The sequence below is a fragment of the Hemicordylus capensis genome, chromosome 11, assembly GCF_027244095.1.
Source record: "Hemicordylus capensis ecotype Gifberg chromosome 11, rHemCap1.1.pri, whole genome shotgun sequence".
Classification (NCBI taxonomy): domain Eukaryota; kingdom Metazoa; phylum Chordata; class Lepidosauria; order Squamata; family Cordylidae; genus Hemicordylus; species Hemicordylus capensis.
The window spans coordinates 3631769-3650969 of NC_069667.1; the positions used below are offsets into that span (position 1 = coordinate 3631769).

Sequence of the window (19201 nt, forward strand, 5' to 3'; positions counted from 1 at the left end):
CACTAACCAGAGTGGATTTTTAAAATCTGTAATTGAAGCTGAATAAACCCCTGTTCATCATTAGCAGCTGATCTACTGTTCTCACCACCTATTGGCAATTGGTGGGACAGAAAGCCTCTTACTCGTCGAGCCAGACCTGGCCTGGCTAATCCATGCTCCAGATGGTGGATGTCACTGGCAAATCGATGACATGGCTGCACCACTTGCCCTGTTCCAAATTTCTGTGCTCTAACGTTTGAATTGAAGTTTGCACCACACAGGCGAGCGCCTCTTAGGACTGAGCAGTACGACATCACACTGAATTGTGCCCTCCTCCCAACCCCCCGTTATTTTGATGATTTCCAAAGCATGACCCACAAAACAGGCCGCGAATGGGGTGGGTGTGGGGAGCCAGGAAAAGGAGCACAGTTACTGTGAGGCCCGGACTTTATGTCCCAAGTAATGGAATGTCATGTTTTGACTTCTGATTGGCTGAGGAATGCAGGAGTCAGTTTTCACTGGAGCGGATCAAAAAGTTTCTCTCTGCCCATCTGAGCAGAATCTTTGGGGAAAGGGGGCCGGCTGCTGTTCTACGCTGATTCTCCAAAATGCAGCTCCGTTGAAAGGGCCAGGAAATTCGACGTCGAGAAAGACAAGGAAAATCCCTTTCTGCAGGATTCTCTTTCTCTCCCCTCAGCCCTGCAGTGGAGCTGATTGGGACACACTCACTGGCATGCTCTTTCTCTCTTGGGATACTATGTCACAGTTCTCCACGAATTTTCTCCTGGTTCCCATACCCGAATATCCCATCCTGGACTGCGCTCCCAACAAAATCATCAAGCTGGTAGTGTTGGGTGGCAGCAGTGTTGGCAAAACGGGTAAGTCCGCCAGGATCACTCTAGACCGTCTGCTTTTCCTTCCTCTCCCCTGCATTTGCAGTCTGGGTGTTGGGTTAAAGTTTGATAGAAATAATGATTCGGGGCTGTGTTTATCTTTCTGAATATAAAGGTTATTGAGATGTTTTTCATTAGTGCTATTTTTTTTTTAAAGCCTGGAGATTTTAAGTGAATGAATCAGAAATAGGTCAGGGTGAACACAAGAGCCTTAGATAGCCGATTTCGGGCTATGTTCTAGGGTAGTCCAACCTGGGGGAGGGGTGTCCCCAGGAGTTATTGGACCACAACTCCCATCATCCCCAGTCACAATGGTAGACAGCTATTGTTCTGGGGCCACTGAAATCTTCCCATGGTTCTTCAATGAGAAGTTGAGTAATGGTGGACGTGTTCTTCTTAGAGACAGCTTGCCCACCATTACCAGCTATTCCCTGCAGTATGGAGCCATAGCATGCCACTGCAGAGAATTCTGGGACATGTTGTCAGGCGCACAGTGTGTAAGTGGTTAGAGTGCTGGACTAGGACCGGGGAGACCCGAGTTCAAATCCCCATTCAGCCATGAGACTTGCTGGGTGACTCTGGGCCAGTCACTTCTCTCTCAGCCTAACCTGCTTCACAGGGTTGTTGTGAGGAGGAACTCAAGCATGTAGTACACCACTCTGGGCTCCTTGGAGGAAGAGCGGGAAATAATAATAATAATAATAATTAATAATTTCACACAGCAGGTCCCCTCGGATCTCACCTGCATGAACTGGGGTGTGTGCATTGCAAGCCGTCCAAGGTTTCCACACTGAGAACAGGCAGCTTGTTTTCTGGGGACATCGGTCTGCCAGTTCTGATCTCTTTTTGTGGGGCAAAGCCCAAGGAGCCTCTGGAGGGCTGAACTACATGTTACACCTGCAAGCATGAGGTCCCCAAGCTGTGTTGTCATGTGAATGTTGGGGTGGGGATTTGTCAGGGAGAGTAGCAATTGCTGGGGGAGAGGTTCTGCTTAACCTTTTCCAGCCTCAGTTTCCCCCCACAACCCTCACGTCCCACTGACCATTTATTTTTAAACCCAGCCAGAGAGCCCAGCTGAGGGTGAACCAGCTGAAATAGCTGGGTGGGGCATGTATATGGGAGAATCAAAGGGGATAGAGAGGGTGAAGCATTCCCTTTGGCTTCCATGTCCATCCTGCCATCCATGGACTTCATGTCACAAGGCAAACACATTGTTAGGAACTCTGAGTTTGTCTGACAATGCATAGTCCCCTCCAGCAAGATTATTGCCTTAAATCAGGGGTTCTCAGCCCTGGGTCCCCGGATGTTGTTGGACTACAACTCCCATCATCCCCAGCTGAAGGCCTTGGTGGCTGGGGATGGTGGGAATTGTAGTCCAGCAACATCCTGGGACCCGAGGTTGAGAACCCTTGCCTTCAGAAGAGTCCATGAAATCAGCATCTGAGCAATTGCTTTTCTGTCCTGCACTGAAACGTTGTACATGAAGTTTGTTTTGGGTTCATTTCCTCTAAACCATATTCTGGGGTAAAAGGCACTCCATGAAGACATACCACTTAATTTAAGGAAGGCGGCAATTTTTTTAAATGGAGAAGCTGTTCTCAGCCTCCCCGATGAACGGATGTGAGAAAGTAGTGGGAGATGAGGAGACATTTCACGGTGTATGAGCAAGAAGACAGTTGACGGAAGAGCACACCCTTTGCAAAACTGAACCCCTAAGGGTGTGTTTTTTCTTCCGAATTCAGTTAAACTGGCAGCATCTAGAAGTCCAAATTGTGACTGTTTTGTAGCTTAATTACGTGGAGTTTCCACCTGGGTCAATTGCCCCATGCACAGGATGCTAATCAAGTCAGGGGACACATCTGCCCAAGTTCAGGAGCTGGTCATGATCCTGTTCTTTGATTGTCTGTGAGTAAAAAACAAGAGAGGACAGGAAAGGAGTGTTTGCCTGCTAGCTGGGCTGGAGGCTTTTTGTCCTACCTTGTTAAAGACTTGGGTACAGCTGCTGGGTAGGATGGAACCCTCGGCCCAGCTGCTGATTAGCAGCCAATCACTGCCTTCCCCTCCTACCTTGCTTTTCACTCGCAGATGGCTGGGAAATGGGAGTGTTTGCAGCTCCTGAGCGAGGGTAGGTTGCCTCTCCCACCCTAATTAGGGCCACGTGAAGCAGCCGGCTGCCTCTCTCGGAGGAAACAGCCTGATCTTAGAGTCCCCTTCCAAGTCTAACAAGGGCCTTGATTGAAGTTACTTACTGCATCTGGTCCATGCCCCAGAAACAAGCTCCAGATTTAATACTTCATGAGCAACCCCACTGACCTCAGTAGGAGTACTTGTGACTTAATTTGTTACAGAACTTACATGCAGTTGCCATGGACTCAAATAACTCTTCCTCTGATGTGTCACAGAAATTGTATGGATCCGTTCAGGACTGGATGATCTGGGAGGCATTTTTTTCCGGGGTTATTCACAGGATCCTGAGCAGGGCGTAGCTATAATTGAGCAAGGTGAGAGGGGCAAACATCCCTGGGCCCCGAAGGAGAGGGGCTTCCTGCTGAGTAACAGCTCACTGCTATTACTCAATAGCAAAGATGGGGGGGGCAGGCGAAGAAGGCAGGGGCTCGGGGGTGGGGGCATCTTCACCTTTTGTCCAAGGAGTCACTATAACTTTGTAAGGAGGTGCACGAAATTGATTTTGTGTTTTGTTTCGAGCTTGAGACAAAACACAAATGGAGGAAAGATTTCGTCAAAACAGCAGTCAACCCTGTTGTTTCGATGGAACAAAACCTGAAATGTTCTGAGTGTTTCGGCCATTGGGAACAATGGGGGAACTCGAAATACCCCATCGTTCCCTCCTGGGAACACCATTGGGTGGTAGGGCATGATGGGTGCTACCTACCATGCAACCCACAAAAGAAATGGGCAAGCAGGTGATTTTTAACAAATGTTAACCTTTCCTCAATCCCCCCCTAGGACTGTAAGCCAATCGGAAGCCAGTGTCAGAAAAGCAATCAGCAAGGGAAAAACAGGACTGCAAAATGGCGCTTGAAGCCTTGAGACATTTCGAATTGGAATGGGGTTGTTTTTGTTCTGAGGCCCTTTGTTTAAAGGGCATTTTGTTTTGAGCTCGAGACACTCAAAATGGCTCGTTGGAGTCGAAACGTTTCAACACTGAAATGTTTTGCACATCTCTACAACCTTACTGTGCCCCTGTTTCTTTAAATATTGCCAAGTTTTGTTCAGTAGCTGGGAAAGTCCACCAGAAGCTGGCAGCTATATCAGTTTTAATGGCGGTGTTATTATTAGCGAAACCTTTAATTGAATTATGGATTTAAAGTTATTTTTCTTTTGTTTTTCTTTATTGGGATTTTGTATAATTTGGCTTCTGATCAACAATTGAAATAAATGATTTGTCCATTCGTTCACATTAATAATAATAATAATAATAATAATAATAATAATAATAATAATAGAAGATGAAGATGTAAAAATATTATGGGACTTCCAACTACAAACAGACAAACATCTGCCACACAATACACCAGATATAACTGTAGTCGAGAAGAAAGAAAAACAAGTTAAAATAATCGACATAGCAATACCAGGATAGCAGAATAGAACAGCAGAATAGAAGAAAAAGAAATAGAAAAAAATCACCAAATACAAAGATCTACAAATTGAAATTGAAAGGCTGTGGCAGAAAAAGACCCAAATAATCCCAGTGGTAATTGGCGCCCTGGGTGCAGTTCCAAAGACCTTGAAGAGCACCTCAACACCATCGGGGCCACAGAAATCACCACCAGCCAATTACAAAAAGCAGCTTTACTGGGAACAGCCTATATTCTGCAACGATATCTATAACAATTGACAATAAAATTCAACCATCCCAGGTCCTTGGGAAGGATTCAATGAATGGATAAAACAAACCAGTCAATAACACGTGTCTCACTGTGTAAACAAGAAATAATAATTCAATTTCTATACCGCCCTTCCAAAAATGGCTCAGGGCAGTTTGCAAAGAGAAACAATAAATAAATAAGATGGATCCCTGTCCCCAAAGGGCTCACAATCTAAAAGAAACATAAGATAGACACCAGCAACAGTCACTGGAGGTACTATGTCCCTGATCCTGTGAGTTCTGGCTATTGCTTTTTTTTAAACCCCACGTTTCTAGACTTCATGATAGTAGAGGGATATTTGTCTGGAAATGAGACTGCAGCAGGTCCAGAAAGCTTAGAATCAAGGAGCTTTTTAAAAAAAGTCAAATCTTTTATTTCTGTTTTTAAAATGTTCATTCTGGGTGCTTTTGTACTGAGCACGTACTGATGAGATGAATGCAGCATACGAACTTTCAGGCATGTTTACCGTATTTTATGGACTATAAGACTCACTTTTTTCCTCGAAAAATATCCACCAAAATTCAGGTGCGTCTTATATGTTTTAACAGTTTAATATGTTAAAACTCTGAAAAACTGGGTTAAAATTAAGGTGCGTCTTATAGTCTGTAGCGTCTTATAGTCCGTAAAATATGGTAAATGCTGCATTTAGCCTGCATGCTGTTTGCGACCGCAATTTGTGGCTCTGATTAAAAGGCCACCCCCTTCCTTGTCTTGCAGCCCTCGTTGTGCGCTTTCTCACCAAGAGATTTATTGGCGACTATGAGGCCAACACCGGTAAGTCCCGTTTCCCGCGCCGCCTTGCAGATTCTGTTGCAAATGCCGTCCTTGAGCTTGCCCCCAGGGTGACCTCCTGGATGAACACACAGAATGGAGAGATCTTGCATATGCAGCTGCAAGGATCCAGGACAGGCCGGGAGAGCGATGCTGTTCCTGAGAAAGAACAGAGAGCGAGAAATGAACGCAGGGTGGTTTTTGAATTAGAATTGGCCTCCTTGCATCGGGCGTCTGGGCAGAGGACTCTGGGATGCCTCCTGTTGGGGTCTGTTTGCTTACCCGCTAAGGACGTCCACGGATGGTCATATGCAGTTGACTTAGGTTTGAAATGCAGACTAGACACAACTTTAATCACATCATTGGCTCTCTGATTATTTTCTTACATAGGAAGCTGCCGTATACTGAGTCAGACCCTTGGTCCATCTACTGAGTCAGTCCTTGAGCTCAGTATTGTCTGCACAGACTGGCAGCCGCCCTTCAGGGTTTCCTGCCCTACCAATAAATGCTGGGGGCTGAACCTAGGACCCGCTGCCTACTAGGCAGGGGCTCTGCCCCCAGGCTGTGACCCTCTGCATGACCTTCTATGTAAACCGCTTTCAGTACTCTTGTTGAAAAGCAGTATATTAAGATTCAGAGTAACCGTACAAAAACATGTCACTGCCTTCTGCTATTGGTCCATCGAGTCCAGTATTGTCTACACAAACTGGCAGCGTCTGTCCAGGAGTCTTTCTCAGCCCCACCTGGAGATGCTACCAGGGATTGTACCTGGGACCTTCTGCATGAAAAGCAGGGACTGAGCTGGTCTTTGTGGTCGCAAGCATGACTTGTCCCCTTAGCTAAGCAGGATCCACCCTGGTTGCATAAGAATGGGAGACTAGAAGTGTGAGCACTGGAAGATATGCCCCTTATTAGGGAACGGAGTCACTCTGGGAAGAGCAGAAGGCTTTAAGTTCCCTCCTTGGCAGCATCTCCAAGAGAGGGCTGAGAGAGATTCCTGCCTGCAACCTTGGAGAAGCCGCTGCCAGTCTGGGTAGACAATACTGAACTAGATAGACCAGTGGTCTGACTCAGTATATGGCAGCTTCCTATGTTTGCATGTTCCCTCCCCAATATGCAGGGGGCCTGATCAGAACTGTGACCACGGGCTGGCGGGTGGGAGGCTTCAACCTTACCATCCATTGCAGTCCTGATGCAGATCATGGGTGGTGATGGTGGTGCATGCTATTTGGTCTGCAAAGAAGCCCCTAGCCTCCTCCTGCTAGGGTCTTTCCCAGGCCTGCTCCCTGCTGCTTGACCTGGGTATGTTGGGGGTTGAATCTAAAACCTTGTGCATGTGGCTTTGGTCTATCAGTGAGAGGTGCTCCTGAGCTGCCTTAAACTGAGTCTGACATTGATCTAGCCCTGCCCTGTGCTGTCTTCTCTGGCTGGCAGCAGAACTCCGGGGCTTAGGCAGGGGTCTTTCCCCGGCTTGCGACCCAGCCCTTGAACTCCAGGCGTCAGGGTTGATCCAGGGGGCTTTTGCATTCAAAGCAGGCCCTCTACTGCTGAGCCACACCTTCTCCCCTCTTGTCTGAGGACCTCAGCATTTGCAAAGCCAGTTCAGCTTCTTCTGGCACAGATGGTGGTTTACAGGCAGGAGAAATTCTGGTCTGCAGCCATCCGAAAGGTGCATATTTTCAGTTAACTGCCTCTGGCTATGAAAACAATGATTTACGACCCTCTTTTTAGCCAATATTCTATTCACCCTGATGGGAAAAGATCAGAGGGCAGCCTCTGCCTGACACACCTCTAATAAAAAGCAGGATCAAAGACCCTCGCTTGCATCAAAAGTCATCGTGGAATATAAACGCCTGTTTGTTTTAGTGCTCTTAACACGAGCAAGACTGAAAGCTGCCGCTGATCCATATAGGGCTGCCAACTGACCAGAAAAAGGAGCCTGGCCTGTTCCTGTGCCTTTAACGGCAACTTGCTCTGGCAGAAATCAGCAAATGAACCTTATCCGGCAGAGAGAGAGATGCTATTGCCTGTGCATGCCTGGAAATTAAGGTGTTGGTAAAGGCAGAGGAGCAAGGGTCAGTAAAAATGTTGGCAACCTTCCATTCTCATCTTGCTCTGCTTTATATTTGTTCAGCACTGATTCTCTGGAAATATTGGAGGCCATTCACATTTTCCTTGTGAAAGTTATGGAGTGATTTTGTTTTAAAATCCATACATGTATTTATTTATTTGTTACATTTCCTTTCTGCCCAAATCTATGATCTTTAAGAAAATAAGAACAGCCCTGCTGGATCAGGCCCCCCAAGGCCTCTCTAGTTCAGCATCCTGTCTCACACAGTGGCCCACCAGATGTCTCCGAGAAGGCCACAGGCAAAAGATGAAGGCATGCCCTCCCTCCTGCTGTTGCTTCCCTGCAACTGGTATTCAGAGGCATCGTGCCTCTGAGGCTGGAGGTGGCCCACAGCCACCAGACTAGTAGCCATTGATAGACCTGCCCTCCATGAATTCGTCTAAGCCCCTTTTAAAGCCATCAAAGCTAGTGGCCATCACCGCATCCCATGGCAGAGAGTTCCATAGATTAATTATGTGCTATGTCAAAAAGTACTTCTTGGTCCTAAATTTCCTAGCAGTCAGTTTCATGGGGTGACCATTGTAAACTGTAGGTGGTTTACAAACTTTAAAATCAACAATGAAAAGCAAATGAAAAACATTTAAAATTATTAGAACAAAAACAGTTAAATGTATGCTTTCGGACTGCCCCTCTAAGTAGTATAGGAGTGACCAACCTGCGGCTCTTAAACTGTTGTTGGATCACAACTCCCATTATCCCCATGGTGGGGATGAGGGGAGTTGTAGTCCAACCACAGCTGGAGAGCCTCAAGTTGCCCACATAGAGGCGACAGCTTTCTCTCAATTGCTGGGATGTGGTATATCTGAGATCTTGTCCTTATGTTCAGAAGAAATGCTTGTGACATGAAACATGCCAGGCAAAAGCATCTTTTTGTGGTACCTTCACCACACTAAAACTGAGTTTGGATTTAAGTTGCCAACTTCTTTATTGTTCTTGCTCCTCTGCATTTAACAGCAGCTTGTCTCATCAAAGTCCAGTAGGTGAAGCTTTTCCATTACTTTATCTGAATGCTAGGGAAATGGTGTCCTGGTTACCCTGCTTTCTTTTGTTTCTGGCAAGGCTGGTAGGCCTTTGTGGTTTCCCAGCAGGCAGAATTTCCACAGGTGATGCTTCAGGGAGATGAGTCACAAGAGAACAACATATCTGTTGAATTTCAGCCTGTCCTGCAAGAAACCTTAGGATCAATTAAAAAAACAAACCACACATTTCATCATCATCATCATCATCATCATCATCATCGACATAGCAATACCAGGGGATAGCAGAATAGAAGAAAAAGAAATAGAAGAAAATCACCAAATACAAAGATCTACAAATTGAAATTGAAAGGCTGTGGCAGAAGAAGACCCAAATAATCCCAGTGGTAACTGGCGCCCTGGGTGCAGTTCCAAAAGACCTTGAAGAGCACCTCAACACCACCGGGGCCACAGAAACCACCATCAGCCAATTACAAAAAGCAGCTTTACTGGGAACAGCCTATATTCTGCAACGATATCTATAACAATTGACAATAAAATTCTGGCATCCCAGGTCTTTGGGAAGGACTCGATGTCTGGATAAAACAAACCAGTCAATAACACCTGTCTGACTGTGTAAACCAGTGTTTCTCAACCACCGGTCCCTGGACCGCTGCCGGTCCCCGAAGGCTTGAGTGCCGGTCCCTGACTGGGAGTCAACTCCCCCCCAAACTGAAATCAAGGCATTCACTTCCTCAATTTTGCACATGGCACGGAAGAGGAAGAGTATCACGGAGGCATGGGACCCTTCTTGTGCCTTGCCTCCATGTGCTGCTGAGATCTTCCTACAGCTATCTTATTCCCTATCTTTACAGCTTCAAACTGTATGCGGTGCGGGGGCATGGAGGAAAAAGTATGGCAGTGGGCGCCACTTGAAGGGCTGCTGGTTCTTGCATGCTCATTGTTTGCAGCCAAAGGTTGGTTGATTGAAACCCAGCTGCCTGTTGTGGTCGAGGTGCCTTGAGAGGGAATGCTGTTTCCCTCTTGCATCAGTGGGGCTTGCTTGTATGTTGTTTTCATTGGCCCCATGTAGCTTTTGAATTTTTCTAATGGCCCAACATACCCTCTCCACTGAGTAATCAGAAGCACCTCCACCCCCACCCCGCACATACTGAAGACATACTGGAGACAAATTTGTTCACCCAGGCTTTTAGATTCAGGGGTTCTCAACCTTGGGTACCCAGACGCTGGTGGACTTCTACTCCCATAATCCCCAGCCATAATGGCCAAATGCCATTGTTGTTTGGGGTTATGGGAGTTTAACTGAGGGACCCAAGGTTAAGAACCCCTAATATTCCATGTTTGCAAAAGATTCCAAATTTAATTATTTTAATGCTTATATTATTTTCATTCTAAACTGCCCAGAGATGCATGTTTGGGGCAGTATAGAAGTCTGATAGATAGATAGATAGATAGATAGATAGACTTGAAACCCCTTTACTAACTGCTGGTCCGGGAAACTGCGCATGAAGAATGTAGCGGTCCTTGAAACTCTGCACGAAGAATTTAGCGGTCCTTGACTCCAAAAAGTTTGAGAAACACTGGTGTAAACAAGCATCATCATCATCATCATCATCATCATCATCATCATCATCATCATAATTCGATTTAGGGACATGCCAGGCCAAAGCCAGCAGTCTCTTGCATCTGTGCGGTTAATGAGAAGCTGAAATTCCCACCACTCAGCTCCTTTTGCCAGCCAAAGAACATCGCTTTCTCACTTTGGCGCTTGAGGCCTGAAATCACTTGCACCTCTCTCTGTGCATGTATCCTCAGGAGGACGTTCATTCGGGCTCCCTGCCGTGTCGTGTGTGTGTTAAGACGGGGCTGCACAAATTCCAGGGATTTGCTGGTAGCAAATTTTCGTTGGGAACGGCACGTTTCCCCCATTCTGCAGCTGGCCCTTTGGCAGTCCTTGAAGCAGAGACAAATATGCTCTAGACAGAAAACAGGTGGCTCCCTTGCTGCGATCATGGGAAGTACTTCTCTGCACTTGGTTGGTGTCTAGAAGCACCTGGACTTCTCCTTTGGATGCGCTGCAGAGTTTGATGCAGAGTTTGATGCACTGTGGAGTTTTTCGGCAGTATTGGAACACCAACAAGGTGTCCTTTCTGTGGGGCTGGGGGCATGTTGTTGCAGAGAAATTACTTGTCCTTTCCAAGTAATTGAACAGGAAGCCAATTTTCTCTGAGAAACCAGAGTTTGATGTTTATTACTAACTGAACATAGGCTTAGAAAACAATAACTGTCTCTTATGCTGAGAGAGGGAGAACCTCTCAGTTTGAATTCAAAGCAGCAGGTGAGGAGCAGACAAACAAACTGTGACTCCACCCCTCAAGCCAGTACATTGATACATTCAGATAGAGAAGCATGCCCTGTACAAAGAACAGAGACAATGTCTGTAGCAAATCCCAACACCTAGGTGAGGCGAAAGTGTCATCGAGTCGGTGTCGTCGAGCTCTTGTGTCATCGAGTCTGTGTCAGCTCCTAGCGACCACAGAGCCATGTGGTTTTCTTGGTAGAATACAGAATCAGAATCAGTGGGGATTCCGACCAGCAGCCTCTTGTTTGCTAGGCAAGTCACTTCCCCGCTGCGCCATGAGGTGGCTACCCACTGAAAAAGAGGAGAGGTCTCCTCCAGGCCCTTGGAGAGATGCATGGGAGTGGGAATTCCTGCCGCTGCAGCTTGTCCGGCAGGGAGAAGCCGAACCTGCTGGCATCCCCGCTCCTGTGCACCTCTTAAAGGGACCGGAGGCTGGTCCTCTTTTCCAGAGGGCAGCCCCCAATGCCCACCACAATCTGGGCTGCTCTGCTCTCCTCCTGCTCCTTGCAAAGCCTGCGAGAAGTGTGAGGAGAGGAGCGGAGGCTGCAGGCACGGGACACTGTTCCCATCCCGGACCTCGCTTGGGGCCCCCTGGCCGGGGGGTTCTACAGCCTGGACCGGAGAAGGGCCTCTCATGAATCCCTGCCGGCTTCAGCAGCCTCACTTCCTGAAAGGCATTCGCAAAGGCTGCCAGCTTTTTAGCTTGTGCCATTAACAGCAGCAGCCTAATGCGACAGTAGCTGAGCCGGGAATCCTTTCCCCGTGGCTCTGTCTCCATATGAAGAAATGCTTCATCCGTTCAGTTCCTGCCTATTAGCTTTTTCAAGGCCCAGGAACAAGGTCAGCCTTTTTTCTAAAGCAAACAACCTTAAGAGTAGCTAGGGACCAGTGTCCCCGTAACAGGGTTTCCAGAGGTTGTTGACTACAACTCCCATCATCCCCCAGCAACAGCAATTGCAGCTGGTAATGATGGGAGTTGTAGTCAACAACCTCTGGGAATCTTTGCTGCAAGGAACATGGCTAAGGGCCTCCATTCTTGCTACGATGGGCGAGCCATGTAGCTCTCCATCTCCAGTGGTTTGTACTCACCTCCAGCACTTAGGATGGAACTGTTTCAACTTGCACGGGGAAGCAAATTATTTTGCCAAGATATCAAATTATTTTGCCAAGATATCCCAAAAGCCACCCTGCAGCATATTTAGTTATTCATGTAAAAGATGTTTGTGGGGTGGGGAGCTGGTCTTGTGGTAAAGGTAAAAGTAAAGTATGCTGTTGAGTCAGTTCCAGCTCCTGGCAGCCACAGAGCCCTGTGGTTTTCTTTTGGTAGGATGCAGGAGGGGTTGACCATGGCCGCCTCCCACGCAGTATGAGATGATGCCTTTCAGCATCTTCCTATATTGCTGCTGCCCGATATATTTTATCTATCTATCTATTCGATTTTTATACTGCCCTTCCAAAATGGCTCAGGGCGGTTTACAATTAAAACAGAAACCATTAAAACCATAAACAATTAAAACAGAAATATAAATATAAACATCAATTGAACAATTAAAACATCATTAAAAAACAATTGAACAATCAGAGCAATTAAAACCCTGAAAACCAGGTTACAGTATTAAAACAATTAAAACTAATTAAAACCCTGGAAGGCCAGGCCAAACACATAGGTGTTAGGGGCTCACCTTTTATAGGTGTTTTCCATAGTCTGGGAAACATAGCAGCAGGGATTCGAACCGGCAGCCTTCTGCTTGTTAGTTAAGCATTTCCCCGCTGCACCATTAGGTGGCTGGTCTAGTGGCAGTGAGCATGAATTGTCCCCTTTGCTAAGCAGGGTCTGGGTGACTACATGTGAGCACTGTAAGATAGTCCCCTTAGGGGGTGGGGCCTAAAAGCATCTGCATTGTATGTAGAAGGTCCCAGGTTCAATCCCTGGCAGCATCTCCAGGTAGGGCTGGGGAAAATATCCTGCCTGAAACCTTGGAGAAGCTGCTGCCAGTCAGTGCAGACAATACTGAGCTAGATGGACCAAGGGTCTGACTCAGTATAAGGCAGCTTCCTATGTAGTATTCAGCCAAAGGCTTCCAAGGCAGCTTGCAAAAATCGATTGGCCAATTTAAAACAAAGTGGTGATATACTGTAAACATGGTCTTTGGCTCAGCCCAAGGGCCTCTCTGGTCCAACGTTCTGCTTCCTGCAGTGGCCACCAGATGCCTCTAGGAAGCCCACAAGGAGGACACAAGGGTGACTACCTCTCCTGCTCCCCAGCAAGCTTGGGCTTTGTTGCACCCAAATCTTGGGCTTTGTTGCACCCATTTTCCTCTCTCTCTTCCTCTAGGTGCCCTTTATTCCAGAAAGTTCACCATCGATGGAGAACAGATCTCGCTGCAGGTTCAGGACACACCTTTCGTTTCCCTGGAGGTAATGTAGCTGCTTTGCACAGAGATGCTTCCAAGCATAAAACCCAATTCAGACATAACTTTGTGCCCTCATTCCAGGGTCTGTACAGATCTGCATGCTTTTGTGTGAATGACTGGGTGTGCATTCATTTCAAGAGGTACAGCGTAGACCCTCTAAGATGCAGGGTACAGATCGGAAATATGCCATTGCATGGATGTTCAGCATAATGTATGAGTCACTGTGTGTGCATGCAGACCTGTATGAGCAGATACTGTGCACAGATATTATACGTGCACTGAACATCGTATGTGAACAGGATGAAAAGTTTAACAAGCTGCCAACTGGAATTTGCCATGATTCCAGAAAAATGCTGTAGGCAGAACCTCCGATCCATGCATGAACATTTCAGCTTCGGGAAGACGACTTACTCTAGGCTTGTTCACACAACCGTCGAGTGGGTAGGACAAGCATCCTTTCCACCTTTGAGAGTTGTGCAGTGTGCACCCTCCTGATTTGCAGTCGGTTGTGAGTTAAAGGCTAGATCGGAGAAGGGGGAAATGATCGTGTCGGAGGCGGCGGGCACAGGCTCTGGCAGAGTTGTCCTCTCTAGCACTAACCAAGGTAGGAGGCAATGCCGGAGTCTGCATCTGGGAGACTCAGTGTGGCGTAGTGGTTAGAGTGCTGGACTAGGACCGGGGAGACCCGAGTTCAAATCCCCCCTTCAGCCATGAAACTAGCTGGGTGACTCTGGGCCAGTCACTTCTCTCTCAGCCTCGCCTCCTTCACAGGGTGGTTGTGAAAGAGAAACTCAAGTATGTCGTACACCGCTCTGGGCTCCTTGGAGGAAGAGCGGGAAATAAATGTAATAAATAATAATAATAATAATGATAATCTGCTTCCCACACTTTTGCCCCTTGGACTCCACAGCCCCCCATATTCCTTAGCAATGGCACCCGCATATCATTTCTGAACTCTCTGGAAAAGCCAGAGTTCCTCTCCTGCCTGAGGATGCTGTCCTCTTTTCTCCCGTGGACCCAGGTTGCAAGAGTTTGCACTGGCATGGATCAAAGTATCCTCGTTAGAGCAGTGCCTCTTGTGTTCGCCTGGTGTTGCAGAGTTCCAGGGAATTGCTCAGAGGCATGATGTTGCCTAAACCATTATTATTTTAAGGATGCCAAAAAGCAAAGAGATAATTAAGAGATAATTGTTGGCTGATGAATTGCTGTCCGAATAGCACATGGTCAGTAACTATTTGTGCCTGTGGTTGAAATCCAGTGATTAAGGAGACATTTCCTTCCAAAATAAATGGCTCAGCCTTTATCTTTCATTCTGCCACATTCCATTTTGATTCTTGCGACCCTTTCATTGCTGGCTGTGTGAAAGGAAAAATTCCAGTCACCGAAGTTGCCTACATCTTTTTGCTCTTTGCTGTTGATCTTGTTTAAAATGTTTATTTGCCAATCGTGGCTCTTTCTTTCGCCTCGACTGGAGTACATGTCAAATGTACCGAGAGGACACAACGCATGCTCTTTTTATGTGGGCAAGTCGATGTCCTTAGGGCCAGGTGTGTGTGTGCATTTGAGGTTCCTATTTCTAAATAATCACCATGCAGCCTCCTTCCAAAGCTGCCCTTTGCAAGTTTAGAAAGTAGTGCAGGGGGCAGGGAGGAGGAGAAGTTGGCAGCAGCCTCCTCTCCTCTCTTGGTGCTTCTTGCCAGCTTTGCAAGGAGTGTTAGGAGAGGCACCTTGCAAAGCTGGCTAGAGTCAGCTCAGTCCCAGGGAGCAGTTCTGATGGTGGCAGCAGCAGCGGCGGCGGCAGCAGCAGCAGCAGCAGCAGGGAGCCATCTTGTCCTGCTGGTGTTTCAAAAACCTGCCACCTGAGGTGACTGCCTCCCCACGCCTCATGAAAGGGCCAGCCCTTCATGATGTAAACAAAAGAGCGTGTAGCTGAATTTGCTTGTTTCCTCCTCCCTCCCCCTTCCCCCCATGCATCTTAGCTACTAGGCTGTTCATGTGATTGAAAACAAGGCCGGACAAACATCCTGCCCAGATCTGGGAGCTGTGTGCATTTCTGGTTTTCGCTGGTGTGCAAGCAAACCACTTGGTAGGAGGAGGAGGAGGAGGGAGTGACCATGTGTGAGAGAGGAGCTGGGTAGGTGCTGCCCTACCCAGCTCTCGTATCCCACCCTTAAACAAGGTAGGAGGAAAAGCTGTCCTATCAGACCAGTCAGTCTTATTCATGACATTAGTAAATGATACGAGGAGCATGTATTGTGGAAGTGACAAGACTGGTTGGGTAATGGAGGCTGTATAGAAGAAGAGCAGGCAGGATTCCGGGGAGGAAGATCAACAACAGATAGCTGCCCTATCCAGCTCCTCTCTCACCTAGGATCACTCCACCCTCCACTTATCTGGTCGTTTGCTTGCACATGATCAAAAATCGGAAGCACATACAGCTCTCAGAGCTGGGTGGGATGCTGGCCCTACTGGGTTTTTGATCGTGTGAACAGCCTTGCTATGATTGTGTGAACTGCCTCGCAATTGCTACACCAGGGGCAGGGGTGTAGCTATAATTGAGCGGATGGGTTCAAAGAACCCGGGGCCCCCAGCTCCACCCCTCCCTATTTTCTTCATTATCTCCCTCACTCTGAGGGGCCACCAGGGAGAGGGGCAAACACAGCCCTCCTCCTCTCCCCTAGCTACACCCCTGACCAGGGGTGTCGTGGAGGGGGGCGCGCGCAGGGGTGGGACGCCAGTACTTCTCGGCTTCTCCAGCTGTTGGGGTGGGCATGGCCATTGGGGGCTGCCACGGAGTGTGCCACCTGCACTTCTGAACTGGCTATGACATCGCTGATCACGTCTCTTAGCTGATCATTGTTATAAACTGCTGCAGTAGTAAAACTGGTGCTTAAATGTCATCGATCAAGCAGCCGCAGGCACCAGCCACAGAAGGTGATGTGCCTCTTTCCTGAAATGCATTTCTGTTGGTGTCTAGTTTGGTTTGGGCTTCTGCCCCTCTGCCCCCCACCCTTCATTTTAACTGGCTTCTCAACTTTTCTCCTTCAGGACGAAAACATCTGCTGCCAGGAGCAGATAAACCGGTCCATCTACTGGGCGGACAGTTTCGTCTTTGTCTACTCCATCACGGACTACGACAGCTACCGCGTCATCCGCCCCTTGCACCAGCACGTCCGGAAGATTCACCCCAACGCCAACATCCCGCTGCTCCTGATGGCCAACAAAGGAGACCTGCTGCGAGCCAGGCAAGTGTCTGCCAAAGAAGGCCGCCAGTTGGCCAATGAACTGGGCTGCCCGTATTCCGAAGTGTCCGCGCGGGAGAACTGCGAGGGAGTGCAGGAGGCCTTCAAGCAGCTGTGTCAGGAGATGAGCAGGATGATCGGGAGCTGCAATGGGGAGAAGCGAAGGGGGCTCCATCTCGTCCGGCCCAAATCCCCAAACATGCAGGACTTGAAAAGACGACTCAAGCAGGCCTTGTCTTCCAAAGGGAAAGCTACAACTATGCTCTGATGCATCTCACAGGGACAGCTCAGGCTCTGGTGGGAGAAAACAGAGGCGATCATCTACGGGTGGCATTTCTTTGCCAGCATCCTTCTGCGTGAAAGGACTCCGTCATGGAAAGGAGGCTAAAACGTGGGTGGCAAACTTCAGAAACGGTGCCCTTTTGCTAAATAAGCCACCAAGGGTGATGACAGATCTTAAACCAAAAGAGAACCAGGGCACATTTGTTCACATGCAGGGTGAACCTAATTTGCCTACCAGTGAATTAAATGTTACTTCAGCCGTTAGTCTCCCCCATGCTTCGGGCAGGCAGTCTGCCCCCTTTTAATTTTTTTAAGTGCCACATGTATGTTTATTCATTTTATATGATCAAGTTCTATTTCGTATAAAACCAACGCCAAACGCATAAAAACATAAGCATTGTTGCAAAACTGCTTCACGGGCAGGTGGGATGGTTGGTGATGGCACAGGCCCCAGCCAATAGGCACTCTTCAGGGGTGGATTTTCTCCATTAACGCTCATTCATACAGAAGACTTGAGAAGTAGTTTTTCTTTTCTTTTTTAAAGAATGTGCCTGGGAACAGAAGTACACTCTTTCCCAATGCAGCACTCCCACAGCTCTATGTTTTGAAAGAAGTGATTCCAGTTTCATCGAGAACAGTACAAGAGACTGGAATAAATGACTTGTTCAAGACCAGGATCTGACTTGGAAGCAAAAAACGAACAGGGGTGTTACGGTCCGTGCATGTCTTTGCCACCATCAAACACAGAGTTAAGTATGCTTAAGCTGCTGGAGACCAGTGGATTTAAATCTGCAGGACTGTGGCCATTTTGGCAAGATGTCGTGACAGCCTCACCTGACTGTGGTGGCAACGATCATGAGACAGTTTAGTTTTGGGAAGCAGCTAAAAACAGGGCTGTGGGATTCATTAGTACATTGCATGTGTAATTGTGAAGAAGCCATCAAGCTGCAAGCATACTCCGCCTTCTCTTGGCCTTGTGCACAGTGGACTCATGGCTGAGTTTTCATAGAGAACCTCTCTCTGTATGCCTTTCAGACCGGTTACCAGCTAAATATAGAGCAATCAAAAACCATGGCAGCAAATACCAAGTACCCAAACAGTAGAAAACTGGAGCCTGGTTCAGGCATAATGTTGTCCATGTGTGCAGTGTTGAGGCCCTCTGAAATGTAAGCATCCTACCCAGCTTTGGGAGCTGTGGTGTGTGCTCCCAGTTTGTGACTGTGTTTGAGCAAACAATTCGGTGTGGTGGGCGGAGTCATCATTGGTGGCTATGATATAGGCCACCTCCAGCCTCAGAGGCAAGATGTCTCCAAATACCAGCTGCAGGGGAGGAGAGCTGGTCTTGTGGTCGCAAGCATGAATTGTCCCCTTTGCTAAGCAGGGTCTGCCCTGGTTTGCATTTGATTGGGAGGCTACATGTGTGAGCACTGTGAGATATTCCCTGCAGGGGATGGAGCTGCTCTGGGAAGAGCATCTACATTCCAAGTTCCCTCCCTGGCAGCAGCATCTCCAAGATAGGGCTGAGAGAGATTCCTGCCTGCAACCTTGGAGAAGCTGCTACCAGTCTGTGTAGCAATACTGAGCTAGATGGACCAGTGGTCTGACTCTGTAAATGGCGGCAGGCCTTCCTCTCTTGCCTGTGGGCTTCTCAGAGGCATCTGGTGGGCCACTTTGGGAAACAGGCTGCTGGACTAGATGGGTCTTGGGCCTGGTCCAGCAGGGCTGTTCTTATGGCATATGAGAGAGGACCTGGGTAGGGGGGCTTTTCCTCCTCCCTTGTTGAAACGTTGGGTATGAGAGCTGGGCAGGACGTGAGTAAACTGGGTAGCTCCTCTCTCACCCACAATTACTCCCTCCTCTCCCTCCTCCTACCCAGCTGTTTGCTCACTCAAGATCGAAAATCCTCACTCAAGATCGAAAATCCTAAAATTGCAGATGCTCAGTGCTGCCTGCCAATCACAGAGGCAGATGTTGCACTTCCCAGCTTGTGCCTCCTGAGATCTCGTCTCTGGAGATTGTGGACACCATTCACGGCCACTCCCCGGATGAGTCCCAGCCCTGGAGAGCCTTTGCCACAAGTTTCAAGACTAGGTGTCTCCTGGAAGCAATGGGAGAGTCCTCCTTTCACTCCTCCTGGCTTTCCGTGTCCATTACGAGAACGGGCTTAACGACCATGTAACCAGGAGTGTTGGGATGAGCCTATTGTTATCCACCCCGAGCCCCTGCGAGAGGGCAGGGGCTCCCTTGAACTCAATAA

The 19201-nt window shown here is 48.0% G+C and overlaps 1 protein-coding gene across 2 annotated transcripts; it reads left to right on the plus strand.

Moving 5' to 3' along the window:
* Positions 1-554: 554 nt before the first annotated feature.
* LOC128335301 (ras-like protein family member 11A-like) lies at positions 555-18016 on the plus strand. Of its 2 annotated transcripts, XM_053273319.1 has the most exons (4): positions 555-857; positions 5483-5539; positions 13342-13424; positions 16469-18016. In XM_053273319.1, exons 1-4 carry the CDS (start codon positions 713-715, stop codon positions 16928-16930), a joined length of 747 nt encoding a protein of 248 aa, XP_053129294.1. In that variant the 5' UTR covers positions 555-712; the 3' UTR covers positions 16931-18016. The 2 variants fall into 2 exon arrangements, with proteins under 2 accessions (XP_053129294.1, XP_053129295.1); XM_053273320.1 differs by lacking the exon at positions 5483-5539.
* The last annotated feature ends 1185 nt before the right edge of the window (positions 18017-19201 follow it).